General features: G+C 40.0%; 1 protein-coding gene across 1 annotated transcript in view; it reads left to right on the top strand.

The window, feature by feature from the left end:
* tsnare1 (T-SNARE Domain Containing 1) overlaps positions 1–18152 on the top strand; it is a 125770-nt gene that overhangs the window by 55546 nt on the left and 52072 nt on the right. The window contains exons 5-8 of the mRNA XM_020091061.2: positions 5294–5384; positions 5491–5565; positions 5758–5814; positions 8698–8853. Of these exons, the coding sequence (XP_019946620.1) occupies positions 5294–5384; positions 5491–5565; positions 5758–5814; positions 8698–8853 (379 nt within the window). The remainder of the gene's footprint in view (positions 1–5293; positions 5385–5490; positions 5566–5757; positions 5815–8697; positions 8854–18152) is intronic.

The raw sequence follows: 18152 nt of genomic DNA, 5'->3' as shown, positions 1-18152 counted from the left end.
CCAGTGCCACCTGATGTTCTTTGAACACTCCCTGGGGGATGATAACACCCTTTTTAAGAAATGCTGATGTAGACGTTAAAATACCATTTTGGAAAGTACGTTCTCCCTTCTTTTATGTATTTATTGTGAACAGGAGGCAAAGATATAAGTGATTTGACTCAAGCAGGAAGAATATCACAGTGGGTTCTAGTGGTTTTATGAATTAGGTGCTTCCTCTTGCTTATAGTGATGATGATGAGGATGAGGAGTTCAAGGTCAATCATCCACAGGTGAGGTGGTGAAGGGGTAGAGGTGAGTCGCAAAACGTCACAGTGCGAGTCACAGACTGAGTTAAATTAAAGAGATACAGCTTGACTGACTACAAGCGATGAGCTAAATGTGATCAAGTATGAGATGAGACTAGAATGAGCTGGTGGAGCAGAGAGAGAGAGAGAGAGGGGCTAAAATGTATGTTATGTGTCAATAGCATCCTAAAGCAGCCTCAGCCTCTGGAGCGCTGCACCTTTTGCACCCTGGAGGGCATGTTCAAAAACACAGTCTTTCACACTGAATCTTTTATAAGCTTCATTTAGTCAATTATTACATTTCCCTTGATACTCAGCACTTCTATATTCACTTCACATGCATTAAGTGGTCTAATGTTTAAGGCATGTAACTGTTTGGAGGATCTCAAAGGCCAAAATTCCCCCTTGGAAAAAATAAAGCAGTTGTCTATCTATCTATCCATCTATCTATTCATTCATCCATCCAACCCTCAAAATGCCTCAAGAAAAGAAAAGAATCCAAACCCCATCATCCACGTGTCACATATTCCAGTTCGTAGTCAGCAGCTAACGGCTTATTTTCAGCAAACAGCATGGAAATAAGACAACTGTGGAGGCGCATTTCTCCTCCTTTGGAAGAGGCTGACGCTGCTGTTACTCTTCATCTGAACAGCTTTTTGAGTGGTTGAACACCTTCAGAAACCCCCCTCCTTCCACACTTCACCACTGTCAGATCTGAGGCAGCTGTTTCCAACAATTTTTGTGTTTTCCAAAAAGGATTGTTGTGGATTTCCTGTCAAATAAATAAAACAGACACCAAGAATGAGAGCACACACTGGTTTGACTTGAAGATTGACATAAATATTATACTGATCAATAGGGAAAGCAGCTTAGCAACTTTGCACATAATCAATTTTATTCCAACTAATATTAATCCTTCATGTTGTCCTGAAGAAAAAAAATGTCTCCCACACACTCTCATACAACATGTAGGCCCCACATGTATTATAGTCAGGACCGGGTAAAACACAATAAACCAAGATCCCTTTTCATGTCTATGGTCTTTTTACCCTCTGAAACAGGAGGGTAAAAACAGGACACACTATGTATACTGTTTTATTGTTGTTTATTTTATTATTATTATGGAACTCTAGTGGGTCCCCAATGCGTCAAGTGTATTCACACTAGAACTTAGCGCTGAGCAGGTGGCATCATTGCTATCGGTTCACTCAGGAAGGATGTTAATACGAGGTCTGAATAGGGTCAAGGAGTCATCACATAATACAGGTGTTTTTTGGACTTGAGTCAGCGCTGAGTTTTACAAAGATTCTGCTCTGTCATCTGAGCCTGTGAGAGGTCAGCGCCGTGTTTGAAGCCACTCCACTTTTGGTGGTTTAATCCTTATCGGAGCCCACTATAAGAGCTGCTCTATCTTTCAAAGTCCTGATACTATGAATTAAGTTGGAGAATAGTCCCCACCTCCACTGTGTCTCCCCTGCACCCCATTCCCTCTACCCTTCACACCTCCCCCTGCAGCCAGCTGCTCCCAGACTCCTCTGCTCCCTCTTCATCAGGGCCACGAGAAACACACAACAGAGTTGACTGATTGAAATTCACAGTGTGAGCAATTCCAATCTTTTGCATGCTGTTTCTTCCCCGCCTGGCTCTTGAGCTTGTTGTGGAAGAAGAGTGTGACTAGCAGATGTATCACTGTGCAGTGAAGCTGCAGAGGTCTTCTCGGGGGTCCTCAGTGGTGGGCGAGTCCTAATTGTTTGCTAACAGCGTGTCAGTGGTGGGTGGGTCTTCCACTGTCTCATAAATGATCCATCTGAGCTCATCAATGCCGAAAAAGATCAGGTCACATTTTTAGCCAGTGGGCTGTAAGTTTTATAGGATTCCTGTTGCTTCCCCCTACTTCAACTTGTCAAATAAGGATGATCATCCAACTTCTTATATAATGATGTTGTTGATGGAGCCAGTTACTGAAATTCTTCCAGGTCAGTGAGCAGAATTTGACATTATCTCACTTTCAGCAAGTTGCCAACTTAAGGAAATACAGTGGTGGTTGCTCCAGGGGACAGGGTCTAATAATCTGTTGCATTGTATCTTAGATTGCCACACAGTGAGGGAGGCCATGCACCAACACTTTGGTCGGTGTAGCAAATTGTTGGCTCCATTATATTTTGCACATTGTTGGCTCCATTATATTTTGCACATTGTTGGCTCCATTATATTAACCACAACAACTTTGCCGTTGATGTAGCATGAAGATTAACCTCAAAGACAGGTTTATTGAGTACTTTGATAACAGTGAATAAGAACCAGCAGTAGGCTATAAGGCCAGGACTTCAAACATAGTCCATATGAAGTTCAAGTTCATATGAAATCCAATTTACAAGTATTTCAGAGGAGATATGTAGGGAGATAAATAGATATAAAAGCATGCATACATGTGTCATATGTAGGAAAGGGAAGGAGAGGACCAAAATAACCATTGGTGCCCTTTAAATTTTTAAGGCTGAACAGTGACGTTGAAAAACTAGGTTGGCATTTTGAAACAGTATCCTGATTTCCTAATGGGAAAAAGTGCACCCAACTCATATTTTCAAAAGAGGCCAGCCCAGTGACACAGTTCTGGTGACAAAATGTCCACCGAAATAGTTTAATCTTAAGTTTGTAACATTAAGCATGTATTTATAGTTTGCAATTGTTGTGATATAAAATAAAAGTATCACTGTAAGATACCTCTCCAGTCTCAAGGTGAGTTTGGTTCCACCATCTCTTTAGCCACAAACCAATATCAATAACACACAAGGTTTACAATACCACTCGAGCCAGCGGGCACCCGTTAGTTAATGGTTTATCTGACAAGAACCTCACTCAATACAGTTGTCTCATTTTTAATATACTGAATGTAACCATATCTGTTTACAAAAACACCACAGGGTGCCTCTACTTTGTTAACCTGTGATCACAGGACGAACAAAGTTAAAATTCATGTCAGCTGCTCATTGGCTGCCCATAAAATATGGTGTTAGGCTCCGCCATACATAAATACATTTTGTTTGTGAAACAAAAACTCCATCCAAATGAGCGTTTTATCTCCATCAAAAAAAAAAAAAGCTAAGACACATATGACACGATCATTTACAAACACTGTGCATGTGTGGGCCAGTGTAAACAAGGAGCAGATTGTCTGCTCTGTGGTTGGTTGCTTCAAACTAAGAACAGCATTTCTTTTCTTGGACATACAATGAGGTATCTGTAGCTTAAGACTTAAAGTGTTACTCACATCATAGTCATTTTATCAGATTATTCCTTAGCCCTATGACGTTGTCGTGATGTCATCAGTGTTGTCTCAGCTTGAGTTTGAGACTACAAACTAACAGGGAGGCTAGAATGAAAAACGCTGTTGCGTTGCATCTTGGGAAATGTAACATCTTGTCTTTACCAGGTAGTAAAAGACAGGATATCTTAGCTTTAAAAGCTCTGATTTGCACTATTCTTTAAATACCTCCCAGGTCTGACAATTTATGATTAAATCAGCTGAGAAGCCCTTTAAGTTGTTTACAACAATCAATGGTGACATATTCATCAGTGATTGGTGAGCGGAATTCTGACACTGGCGAGAGCAACTGTTTAAATGTCATGTTGTAGATCGTCTGATCCATTAAAGCTGCTCCTAAAATGAAACTCCACGTTTCACATGGTCGATCACAGCTGCACATTGATGCTGAGGTTTATTTGTCATTCCTCCAGATGCCTAATGCAGGGTGCCAACCACACAGTCTGTTCTCTGCTGTGTCATTTGGTGGGTAACACGATAGAGCATTAGCTTGGCTTGGATTTCAAAATAATCCTTCACATGTCTGTTGCTGCTCTACAGCTAAACGATGACGCATCAGGCTGAGGTTTAGCTTCGTTAAGCTTTCTGTTGTGTGTCTACTTTATTTACTCATGTCATTATATTTATTATTTACTTATTATATATTTATATTATCATATTTATTATTTATCAGTATTGTGGCTGAGACATATGTCTCTGAGCAGAATTCATTCCTAATCATGAAGTTTATGTACTGCAATGGCTGGTCAATAGTTCAACATTTACTATACTTAGCAACAAACAAGTTGGTCGTATAAGTAAAGTGGAACCTTTTACTTTATAGGATGCAGGCACAACTTATCTAGAATAAAGTTAATGTTCCTCAGTGGAGTTTGAGTGACCAACAAGCAGGTTGTGCAGTGGGTGAGCTAATGGCTAACAAGCCGAAACCTTCTTCAAAAGGAGACTTTGTGAAGGAGCTGTTGGAACCAGACAAAGTAAAATTCTTTTTAGTATTAGTTTGTATTGAAGCCAAATTAATCCATTATCAAGCTGTCTGAAGTCATTGTTTAGGGAGCATCAAACAAACTGTAAGAAGAACAAACTGCGCTCTGTTGTCTGTTTTGCATTTTTTCTGTCACACACACCACATCACATTTTGTGGCTCAGAGGTGTAGGTTTGTTCTGCAACTATTGATAACACCAGAACCATTCATAAATATAAATTGGTCTGGAAATGCCACACTAACTTTGGTCATGGGGGGAGAAACTTGATGCAGTCCAATTTATTTATTTATAGCCCTGGATGATCTGACCATTTTTACCCAATACAAAAATTAGGGAACAGAGTATACAAGTTGGCTACTTATACCCAATTATTTCCTGTTTTTAAAATTATTTTTATCTCATTTTTACAATTCCTTATGTTTAGAGATACAACAAGTGTAGCATAATGTGAGAATAGGTAATAAAGTAAAGTACGTTTTTACTTTAAACAGGAATTTGAAACAATTTGAATGAAGAATTGTCCTCTCAGTAATTGTCTATATACGTTTTCCACACTTTTCATCCTGGTCAACAAAACTTTTCTGAAAACAACATGAACACGTCAAAATAATAAATACATTTTATATATATATATATTTGGATGATTTGAATCCTCATTATTGAGTGAATGCTCTCTCTCTCTCTCTCTCTTTTCCAGACACTCCACGCAGCAGCAAACCAACAAAGTCATCACCACCACAAGCCAACTCATCAAACAACTTTCAGATATAATCAGTGGCTCTTCACGGGTATTACATGCTCCCATTCCTCCCCCATTCATTGTCATTTTGAAGAATAAACAGTGGATTGAACAACATTTGAGATAATTGAAGTTAATTCTGTTTTGTTGCACAGCAAGACCGACTGCGCCTGACACGACTAAAAACTGAACTCTCAGAGTCTGTGCAGAGCTATGGGGATCTGCAGAAGGTATGACGTCTCATTTGGTTTTGTATATTCATTACTATGGTTACTAAATTGTTATTTCTGAATGACAGATGGGGCTGGGAGAAAATTAAGCACACCTGAACACACAGAGGCAAAGAGAAAACAAATGTGGCCTCTTCAAAATGGAAAAATGGAATCCTTTTGACCCTGCCTTTTCATTTGTTCCTCTTTTAGAAAATTGCAGAACGCTCAAGGGCCTTGCTCCCTCCAACACAGAAAGACAAGAAGAAGGTGAGCTGATATGAAGGTGGAATCCACGCTTTGTTTCACTGTCATTCATAAAAGAGCAGTATGATGAGATGGCATCTCTCAGCGCGATTGCATCCTTACAAGGGCTCCTTTGAAGCTATGTGTAGTCACCTTCTCTCTGTTATATTACACAGACTCCATTCATCACTTCCAAGCCCTTTGTACTGCTGATATTTCATTTCATTTTTATCAGAGTCTATGATTGTATTTTCACTGTGTAGTGCTGGGTGATATGGAAATTCTTTTTATCACAATAAATGTTTTCATATCAGTCGATATCGATATATATATATCACGATATAAATCAAACAATGACAATAACTTTGCACATGTGTTTATGTACAAAGTTGTTATGTACAAACTTTCTTTCTTATGCACAAACAGATTTTTACTTGCTCGTACAATCATCCCCAATGCACTAAACATTTCATACAAACCACTACAGTTTATATTTAAAGTGTATGTGAGCGCAGGTTAGTGAGGTTCGGAGGAGGATGCAGACTCCGACAGAGACTCTGACACAGGACGACTGGACCTTTAATGTGCGTCTATCCTGAATCCGCAGTGGTTATAATTATTCAGTGTGGAAAACCACTAAAACAGTGAACGTGGCGGAAAACATGATTATGTTCAGTCGCTGCATTGATGCAGAGTTTTCCACCTCTCTTCATGAGCCGAAACATTAGCATGTGTGCTGCCGCTACTCCTACGCTCTGTGCTGTGTGCGTCAACCGAACCTGATGTGGGTGTAAGTCTATTCCAGCCACACGACAAAGTTATATCCCTAAAAATTATTGCTATTGTTTAATCACTGAGCCCCACAGTTCAGTGTGGGAACTTGCATGCATTTCACAAATTAATCATTATTAGGGACTGAATGAGAATGAATGAACTTTGCATTTTTTTATATAGTAAAACTAGATCATAAAAACAAAACATTTGATCTGTTTGTAAATCAGTAGAAGTAATAAAATATAACTTTGCTTGTGTTATTTTGTCATGCATGTCCCAATAGTTTTGTCCTGTTCGGCTGTGTTCATGAGTCCATTTACATCTACATAGTCCTTGCATGTGTGTAGGCACTAACAGTAATTATAGTACATGTGTAAATACAATTAAGGAGCATTCAAGAATAATTTGAATCTATTGAAATCACAATCTTAGCCATGGTTCTCCCTGTCACATTTAAACCTCCTATAGTGTTCAAATCCTCCTATAGTGTTTGATTAAATTAACCAGCACCAGTATGTAATTTGTGTGTGTAATACGTGTATATAATATACTTTAATATTTTATCTGCCATTGAGACAGTGGCATTTCTTTTACTCTTCGGTTTGTCGGAACTATAGCATCAGTCCCTCTTGGTCCGTCTGTATTAAAAATAGACCGCTTATAAAGGTGGACAACTTGAACTGGTGGCTGGCTGCAGTATATGTCATCAAAAAAACCTGTACTCCATATTTCTACATTTCCAGTCTTAGTGCAGAGCTATGCCTCCTGCTTCTTGCCCCATGTACAGAAATAGAAGAGTGGTGTAGAGTGGTGTCTCGGGAAAGTGAGCTAATATGCACGTTTGCCAAAATGTTGAACATTCCTTTTGTGCTATTAATAGATGGTTATGAATGAAGTATTGTTAGTTGTATCACGAAGACAAAAAAAAGGTCAGAGTTCAACAATGAAACAGAAAAGTATCTTTGTGTCGAACTCAACAGAAGCGTACTTAAGCAGGGCAGAGGTCTGGACCCCTTTTGCTCCTGCACCGAAAATAAGTCCTTTACGGCTTAATCTGGTTGAACAGTGGCAATTCTGTGAAGACCATTTTACACACAATAGCCACTAAAAATCCATCTTTTTTTTACACAGGAGGGAGTCATATGCATTAAGGTTTTATGTCCCACCGAAGGCATATTATCAAGGTCTTTCATTCTCCTAGAGGTAGAGTGGCTGGCGAGACATAAGGACCATTATATGACTATCTTCAATGCATAGAAAAGTCTATTAATCAGGGAGCAGACTGTAGAAGAACTAATTGGTGAGTGTAGGCAGTAGCAGTTTGAATAGTCTGTATTTTCTATAAACGATGAAGGATTTTTCACAGGCAGTGGAATGCCATTACACATGCGTTTAAACATGCAGTTTGCAGATCATCATGGATGCTATTGACAGTTTCCCACCCACATCTTTAAATTCATCAGAGTACACCTTAAAGTTACAACAGGAAACTCTGGAAAGCGTGCGTGAGCCAGAGAACTAGTGTGTCAGAACGATAGTCTTGAGAGCTGTTCCCAATTGTGTGATGTACTGATATATTCTGGAGCGCTCGCAGTGGGCATGCATGTGGAGGAGTTTGCTGAGGAGTGGTGAGTCAGACCCTGGCCGGTAGACAGAGCGCTGTGACGCAGCCTGGGCAGGTCTCTGTGCTCTGACCCCCACTGGCCCATCTACCATGAATTAGCTGTGCACTCAGCCACACAAGGTTTATCTTCACAGGTGGAATACATTAGCAGTGAATACAAAGTCAACCAGTACTCTTTCTAACTATATCATGCATATCATTACATGTGCAGACTGCACTGGTTTTAATGATTTTATTTAATGTGAAATATCTGTAACTGATGGAGAATTGAACATTCTTTGAGTCCTAAAATAAACATGGTTTGGTATGATCACCTGCTACAACAGCATGGGTGGTATAGTTCTTTGTGTGTGAGTCACAATGGCAAGATGTGGTCCTGGAGATGCCTTGCGCACTGACCTGTTCACCTTACCATCCAATTCATAGGCTCCAGAGTGTAATTGTACATGCATGACATGATAATTATTGCTGTGTATACTCAGCCATTGTGTGTGTGTGTGTCCCAATAGGATGTACAGACCCCATCCAGTGAGCAGATGGCAGAGGGTCCAGTGTTTGGAGAAGCAGTGGGCTCAGAGGGAGGCGCTCTGGCTTTTTTGTCGGAGATAAGTGAGGAGGATGTGGAGGTGCTTCATCAAAGAGAGGAGGCTGTGCTTCAGATTGAGGTAAGGACACGAGCATCAGCTCTTACAGTGAATATTACCTGTGTAATCATGCAGCTCTGTACCTCTAGCTATCCGTAGAATATCTGAACATTACCTGTGCCTGATTCAATGCTGGTAAACTAAAGCAGAGGTAGAGGTTATAGTCAGGTTGAGGTAGAATCTTCTTCATTTTGGCCTATCTTGGCACATTCTGGTAGAATCTTTACCATTTGAAATTCCTTGAGGCAAAACTAATTTAATTTCACTCTTCTGTTACTTTTGTTCTTTCTACATATCATTATTTTGTTATGCTATATAATCTTGTCCACATTACATTTTCCCACTCAAAGAAAAAACAAGTTTGACTCCAGCTGTAGCCGATACTGGTAATGAACCATTCAATAATAGAACAATAAATCACAATGTGATGTAACAAAAATAAATAAATAAATCCAAACTGTAAAAAAAGGGCAAAAACAATACAACGATGTACACTTATATGGATAGCACTGCACTTCACTTAGCATTGTTAGCCTGCAGAAAGCAGCCTGCTTTGGCCACCTGACACTTCCTCTTGCAATATCTCCTAAAACAGAGTGGCATCGCCCAGTAGTAAACTAGGAGTGGTGGTAGTGCTGCTGAGCTTTCAACAAACCACCATTTTTGCAGCAAGCTCCTCTCTGAATGTTTCTTTATATTTTCTTGCTGGGGTCATTTCTTACCCTGAACTGCTCCTTGTGGAGAAGGAAACTATTCACCATGGTGATGTCCACAGAATAGAAAACATTTAAAATTCTGTTTTGCGGTTACCCAATCAAAGTGTCGGACAGATGCAAACCACCCATGCTTTGATTGTACTTTCACCATCTATCCACTGATGACCTAATGCATTGTAGAGCACATAGTCACTTTGCGGGCGTCCATCCATTTTGTGAACAGGAGTCTGTCTTTTATTATCCACATCATGTCTCCCCGTCTCAGCCTTTTTGCATATGTCATTGTTCTGTGTCTGTGGAGAACCAGCACACTTTTCCTTGATAGTCCCACAACAGCTGATGTCTTTTGGCCAAATCCTTGTGAAAAGGTTGTCCAGGAAAATGGTGTTGGCGGCTGTGGCTAAGAGCTGGGCACAGGTCTTAATGGTTTTGCTGAATGGAAGGGTAGATGTTGATGGCTGAATGGATGGGGCTTATAATCATCATCATCATCACTGTGGAAAGAACATTCAGTGACTACACTTTAATGTGTTAGGGTAAACAAGCACTTGGATTTAACTACCAACCCAGTTTGAGTGGGAGCACCTACTGAATTAATAACAGGATGATAATGTAAATAAATAGTAATTTCACACCAAGTTGGTAGTAGATAAAAGAAAAACGGATATTGCTGACCTTTCCAGGAATGGAATTAAATTATTTGAATCATCACGGATGTCCTGGGCATGCACTGGAGGCAAGAGGTCCTCCTCATCTATAAAAGAGTCAACAGGGTAAACATTAGTCCCACTGTCTCCAGTCAGCAGTTCAAGTACCTCCTCTGCTGCTAACCCTACTCTGAGCACCCACACATGTTGTACTCGATGTACATTATCATAATCAAGGATGCAGGACAAAAGGCCATGGTGCACTGAAATATTAGCAACAATATATCATCTTTTTTATTATTTTGCTGGGAAAAAATGGAACATGGGGTTTGTTAAGTGTTAACTTACAAGCTTGTTTGTTGCTTTTTTCAGTTAGTTTTTTGAGTTATTAAGTTAAACTCAATCAGACCCAGTGGACTGTCATAAGACCGGGTGAGAGCGTGCTGCGTGCATGGGCTCAGTGACCACTCACAAGCAAGTGAGTTAATGCGAGTTAATGTTCTAGATTAATGCAAAAGTACCACACAGCAGTGACAGCACTGAATCACTGAAACTGACTGGTTGATGATAATAAACCTGAACTTGAATATTTGTATGCTATATTTAAAGTTTTACCTATAACTGATGACTGAGCCAGGGTAGGAAAATAAGAAAGTATTAGGAGAAAGAAATGATTAACATGGTTTTTGATTTTAGTGTTTTACTTGCACCTTATCCTTTAAGTTACAGTCAGTCCACACAAAGACAGAGCAGTTAAGGCCTTCTCATTCCTTTGGTCCCAGGATCTTTGCCTTAGAGACAGACAACGTTATTTGTAGTGTTGCATTTGGCATAAAACATTGTCCTCCTGCAGATGTAATATTCCACATGTCCCAGAAGGCAAACATTTGCCACTCACGGTTCAATTTCACCAACCATGTATTCCCAGACAGCCTCCGAAATCCAAACTTGTTTACTGATATTCTCTCAGGGCTGCATTTACTAAGCCCTAAGCACCTCGGGTGAGACGAGAAATGAAACATGTATTTTCAAGTGCATAAGCTATTCTATACCTGAATATTCTTTTACCTGAAAAAAAAAAAGCCTTGGACATTACCTTTACAGTCAGGTATCTGAGATAGAAAGCACTAGAATTTACAACATGCGCTCAAAGAAAAACAAACTAGGTATTTGTTTTCTTCAAATGTTGCCTCCCTAGGAGGCCGACACATGCCACGTTAGTTACTAGAAACTCAAACAGGCTCTGTCTTCGTCTGCCACCTCCAAAAGCTTATTAGCGTTTTGTCATAGTTCCCCCGTGCTGCTGCAGGTTATTGAATGCTACCCAATTACTAATGTGCTTAAGTACTTGTTTGTTTCATTACCTGGGAAAAGTTTCTTTGGAATCATAATGTCTCTGGACATAACTTTTGAAGTTGGCATAAAAAAAAAAAACATGATTCTGTTATAGACTGTATATTCCTTTAAAATATATATTCAATATGATGTAGACCTCAGACAGATGGAAATTTGGTCTGTCTTTAGAATGTCAACCTTCTTTTTACTGTTTTGTTTTAGTTTTCAAATTATATATACTGTTGATATAGAGTGTGACATCATGATGAGGTCATTCCTACCACATGACTGCAAAGCACTTTTTGAACCTCAAGTCATGTCTAAGTTCTTCAGTACACAGAGATACCTAAAAAAAACACTTTTGAACAATGTATTATGTCAGTGCAGTTAGTTTTCCATTAATTACAAACATTGTCATGGTAATTAATTACTTTGTAGTATAATTTGTCACACTACAGAATATTATATTAAATATCTCCAGCTGTGTTGCACCATTGCTTCACTGTAGCTGTGTGCAGCTCTCTCTTCTTGGCTTTCGTTCTCTCTCTCTCTCTTTCTCTCTCTCACACCCTCTGTCACAGTATGACCATTGGCAGCAACCTCCATTCATACTAGGGGTTTGTTTGTAACTTATGTGGAATTTAAAAAAATGTTTTTGAACCGCTGTTGCTTTTTCCTCTCACTTGTACATTGTGTTCATAAAGGTAGAGATTCATGATTTGCACTTATTATTTGTTATTACATGTAATCGATTACTTTCATTGTGGTTTCTGAAAAGAAATAATTTTACCGGTCATGATACATTAGTTTGTCATGGATCAGTATTTTTCACTCAGTCGTGAGACATGAAGCACAAGAAGTGTTTTCTGTATTTACATTAATCTGAAGTTACAATCTTACCATTGTTAAATGCTTTGTTGAGTAAACCAGTGAGCAAAATCTGCTGGTAAAACTTTTGAAGGCATACTGTAAAACTCCATCAGCAGTCTCAGCAGCATATGGCTGAATGAAAGCAGACAGAAGCCTGACACCTGGTGCTGCCGTCTGCTTTTAAAATGACAAGCCTTCATGTAATGGTCCAGCTTTGGACTGCAGTTTGCCATCCAGCCATTTGAAGACTAATGATTGTGTTTTAGGAGCACTTTGCTGCATAATGAAGATGTATCTCTGTGCCCAGTTGGAGCGGTGTGAACTTCATCAACCTTTCAAATCAGTTAATCCCACCTCAGGAGCTGCACTGAAGAGGAGCAAAAAGAAAGGGAGAGCATCAATCTCCCCCTGCAGAGTGACACACTGAGAAAGAGAATGACAGCTTTATTTCTGCACAGGCGCCAATAAGGCCAGTCAGATGATTGGTGTTCAGACAGAGCCGTCTGGACTGTGCTTTAGTCATAGCAAGATACATAAATGTCATAGTCAGTGCTCAGACAGGTGCTGAGGGGCTTGACGTTGTTACTTTGGGGAGAGTGATAGTATCTGACAATGTGCTTTTTCACCTCCACCACCACTCTCCTCGCCTGCATCCTGGCCATCCAAACACCCCCTTTCATCCCTTCACACGACTAAATCAACTGTGTTTGCTCTGAATCCCAGCACACCTCACATTTCTTCACTGCTCTCCTCCCAGAGGAGCAGGAGAGCCCTCTGTCTGTCATCGTTACCCCCCCCCCCTCTCTCTCTCTCTCTTTCTGGAAGAGCTTTGATGTGCTTCTGAGGTTAATTCTGCCTTCCTCAGAGACTTCATGTATGTGTGAACTCTGCTGCGGCTTCTTGGCTGCAGCTGATCTGGCAAGTTATAGTGCACTGACTGTGAGCAATGGTGGTCTCTGTGGGGTTTTGCTTACAAAGCCTTTACCTAGTCATGCCTTCAACAATGCTATTTTTCATAAGTTGTCTCCCAAACCCGTCCCAGACCCTGTTCTCTGTCCCCTACAAATGCACTGATTTAATATAATACTATCCTTATAGAGGAAATATGATATGTAGGATTCATGCTGCATTTTGTTTTTAGTAAATAAAAATATTAATTTAATAATGATTAAAAAATTGTAAGGAAGAGGTAGGTAGGGATGGATGGTGAGTGTAAAAAACACACAACTGTCGCACCAGAGTCTTATCCTTGGTCAAGGAGGGTAATAGAATCCAATCACAAATGCATTTAACATTTCTGTTGCAGTTTCGGTGCATACTGCATAGATATAATTTCTAGGAGACAGGGGGCTGAATAAGTGTGTTAGCTTCTTGATGATTCATGTAAATTATTGATGAATCACAGATGCAAGTAAAATTAGTACATTTTTGACAACAAATGTGAATGTCTCTTCCCAGTGGATACTGAGCGGTTCTGGTCTGCCATTCACAGACAACTGACATATTTTTCTGTTGATTCAGGTGGTGATTCAGATAGATATTTCTGATTGTCATATTTCTCTAACCAAGTCCTGTTGACAGCTCCCTCAGCTGTATGTGGCTAAATCACTTGCCACAAACTCATAGGCTTTTACTCAGACTTTTATATTGGATCTAGTTGAGTTGTGTCCACATTCAATTGGACTCCAGTGAGGTTTAATCTGTCAGACTCTTTAAACTTTGATAAAACTCCAATAATGTGAATCCAAAAGATTGAATTTTTTTGTTTGGGGGGGAGCCAATTGTTGGCTGAAAATACTAATCATAGATAAATTGTAGATCACATAAAAATACATCTATTTGCTGTTTACGCAGCCAAAACAGAAGTGATACATTGTGTTCTGCGATGGAAGACAAAAACATGAATATGAATCAGTTTAGTGAATAATTATGAATCACAAAAGATGATTAGTACTAAAGCTAGATGTATCCACTTTATCATAGTTTTTGAAAACATCAATTTCATAGTGTTCAGTTTCCTGTGTATCTCTACTTGTATTCTGTTTTTTTATGTACTTCTATGTCAACAGCTGTCATGTTAATGTTGTTATTGACTTGCAGTGTTCTTATGACTTAAGCACTTGAACACCAAGTATATAATCTACAGAATGTCCCATGTCTTGACCAAGAGCAGTCAAATTTCATTTGAATGTAGCGTGTTAATTGAAAATATATTAAAATATCAACAATTCTGTAGGTTGAACATTTACATTTTCTTAGAACATTTATCTCAAAAAACTTCCTTAAACAAAGTAATCACCTGAAGATAATGATGAAGTTGTTGACCACACAGCTTTCGGTTCATCATCCCCCTGACTCACTGTATAGTCATGTTAGTCTCTTCAACGTGCAGATGCATTTCATTATGTAGGCTTAATGCCTTTAGAGCAAAAAAGTACAAAAACTGCATTCTTTCTGATCACCTCTTTCAGCACCTCCCAGTATCACATCATATGCTTTGGCACAGGAGATCATTTCATCAAAAATGAATTCATTAAAAAAAAGCTTAGGGCGTAACAGAGGACAGCTTTCAAGGAGAAACTGAATAAAACACCTAAACCAGTAGAAAGAATGAGAGGGGGAAAAAAAAACCTACACCAAAACGTGTCCGTCATACCGATGTATTCTCAGGACAATGCATCCATAGAGTTTACCCTTCAGTGAGGACAGGTGTACCGGGAAACTCCAAAGGATAATCAGACTTTTAAACCATCAGCAGAAAATATCTCGCAGCAAGTGGTTTATTAGCAAAAGCATTTGTTATTAACCCCTGCAATCAAACGAGTATTGATTTTGCTCTCTTTACACAGTGAAGCTTACAGTGCGATGGCAGATCACATACTGCTGGTTGTCTCCCTCTAGATAGTAAGAGTATCAGCTTTCTGTGAAGTGCGTATATTCCACTCAAACCAATTTATCTTCTAAAGCTCACTAATACAGGCTTCAGGCTCCTACTAATGACTGACACTGTCGACAAGGTAAACATAATCTTGCATGTTGTCATTTCTGCAAGAGTCAAAAAATAAACGAGACAGAAGGTTTATTAAGTACTTATAATATACAGTGAAATTGTTTTATGCACAGCAGTAAAACACACTTCTGACAACTTTAATTGTCAATTTCTGTAACAATGTAGTTAGGCGAGGGCCCCATATGGCCACTTCACATTTGTCCAGTTTCTATTTTGTTCCGTAGTATACTGTTTAGATTTTCTTAGATGTGATCTTCAAACTAGCATCAGTGACTTCATAACATAAAACACTGTATCACGCCCTCTGCTTCTGCCCCCTCTGTGTGTGCCTTGATTACAGCAGTGGGATCAGGGGTGCAGGTTTCCATGGACCTAGCTCAACTATTCCCAACCTGACTCCCGCCTCCACCCCTCTCCTGTTCTGCCTGAAACCACTTTCCGTGGTGCCCCTTATTCCTTTATCTCCAGCCTCGGTTTTACCCCTGGCTACAGAGACTGCTGTCCTTCCCTACAACCAAAACCCAGTTTGTTAATCAATTATTTATGGTTCCAATTCCTTGCCTCTGCCTCTGCATTGTGCCATTCAAAGATAGTCTCGTAACAAACAGTCCAAGCAATGCTAAGAGCTAAATGATGTTATGCATAACAATTTGTTCGCACTACTGCATGCTTACCTAATGAAGGTTTCAGGGGGGTCGAGATAATCTCAGCTGACACTGGGTGAGAGGCAGAATGCTCTGTGGAAGGGTCACTATTCTGTCACAGAGGCTGGCAGTTTTATTCTCCAAAACTTCTTGCTGTGAGGCAACAATGTAAACCAATGCATCGCAATGCCCCCAAGTACTAAACAAGCTAAATTGTGAAGTTGCTAACTCCATTTTAATGATACCGTCAAAGTTTGCTCCCTGCACAAGGACCCAGGCCCTGCGATGCAATGTAAGTACAATAACATAATGTATATTATGATTTGGTGCTATACAATTAAAATAGAATTGAAAAGTGTGTACCTTCATCTCCAGAGACTTCCTTCTCCGGCTGCCAACCAGCTGTCCTTGGACTTTGTTCCTGTCTACAACTCTACTTCATCATGTGCCTCTTTTTCCCTGCCCACTCACACACCTATTCCCAGTTTCCGCATCATTTCAGGCACACTTTAAACCTGCCATTTTTAACAGCTCCTGGTTGGTATGTCTATTTATGTTGCCTTGTGTTTGTGTTGTCTCTCCCTTGTCTATATGGCAGGTACTCTACTACATCAGCCTTTTCTGTGTATAGGCATATCCCTGTATGTGCTGCTTCTAGCAGGTACAGCAGTACAAATCCACCGTCCATGGCTTCAGGCCAGCTAGCCTCCAGTCTGAAAACCCCAGCTTTCATCCCAGTTGTCTTCTGTCCAGTCTACTGTCTGCTCCTGATCCCAAGCAAACTATCTTCCTGTCTGATCTTGACCATGAAGACCTTGAGCTGTCCCTTTTTCCTCACAGCTCACCTTACTTTTGCCAGGATAATTTAAGTGTCAGGGCCACTAAAGGAAGCGTGGGTGTCATAGTTGTTGATCCCCTAAACTGCCCAGGGCTACATAGTCTCAGTTGCCAAGCGACACAGACCTTCCACTACCCAGCAAACCAATCAGCGCTCAACCAGACACTGAGCTGACCGTCTCTGCCGTCATTCTGTTTGTTCCTGTGACGGAGCTCCCTGCTGACATCCTGTCTACTTCTGAGTTCGCTGTTTCAGCTGATGTCTCATCTGTTCTTAAGATGCCTTTGGATGTCTGTGCAAAATTCCATCTATCTTGTAGTTATGTGGACATTTAAATTCATACCAGTGTGAGTGTTGGACCAACCAAAAACTGTGCTAGCTAGCATTGCCATCCAAATGCTGCTTGCATGTCTGAAAAGTAAGTTTGATTTGCGTCTGACAGCAAAACAGTAAAATAAGTTCATTTCATGCAATTATGTCAGAATTACTGAATATAGTATGTGAATAAATACATTGCAATGCAAGGAGACACAGCTTTTGAGATCCCCTACAAAGTTTGGTGTTACAGGAAACCTCATTTAGAGTCCACAGTGGTTCCTCCACAGTGAATGTTGATGAGCAAAATGTTAGGGTTATCAGCCATAATGTGTTCTTTGATGTGGTTAGGGTTTGGCTAATACCACAGGGATCTAGCCAGCATTGCCAAGATTGTTAAACTATTTTATTTTACCGTTTAGACACTCATAGCACTTGGATAAGATCAAGGACAAATTGGGATCTCTGTTAATTTGGAAAAAAATCATCAGTGACTACAAAATGGAGTGACGCCTGCGAGCTAGTTCAGGCAGCCAACTCGAGCTGCGCCGCTTCAATCATGTGACATACTTCACTCTCTAAAATCATCTATAATACACACCCACCGCGGTCTATTTGAGCAGAGAAAATTGGACCCTACTGTGTGTCCCGTCAGTGTTTGGGACTACAAACCAGTAGAGTTGGTCCTTTGTAGAATATGTCATTTTAATGCTAATATTTAATGCTAATCTACTATTATTCATTGTTTGTTCAAGCTGATTGGACAGAGGCCACTCGAAATGTTAAAAATCATCCAATGGATTTGACGAGCAAACTCCACAGCAACCAGGAGTTCACATGGTATCATCACTAGGGTGGCAAAAAGTACCAGTGCACGAAGCTTTTCACTCAGTTAAATGTCATTTGTTGTCTCCATGCTTTATATTTTGAAATCACAGGAGAGGA

This window comes from Paralichthys olivaceus, chromosome 13 (genome assembly GCF_024713975.1).
Source record: "Paralichthys olivaceus isolate ysfri-2021 chromosome 13, ASM2471397v2, whole genome shotgun sequence".
Taxonomy (NCBI): Eukaryota; Metazoa; Chordata; class Actinopteri; order Pleuronectiformes; family Paralichthyidae; genus Paralichthys; species Paralichthys olivaceus.
The sequence above is the reverse complement of the archived record's forward strand: the minus strand, read 5'-3'. Positions and strand labels throughout refer to the sequence as shown.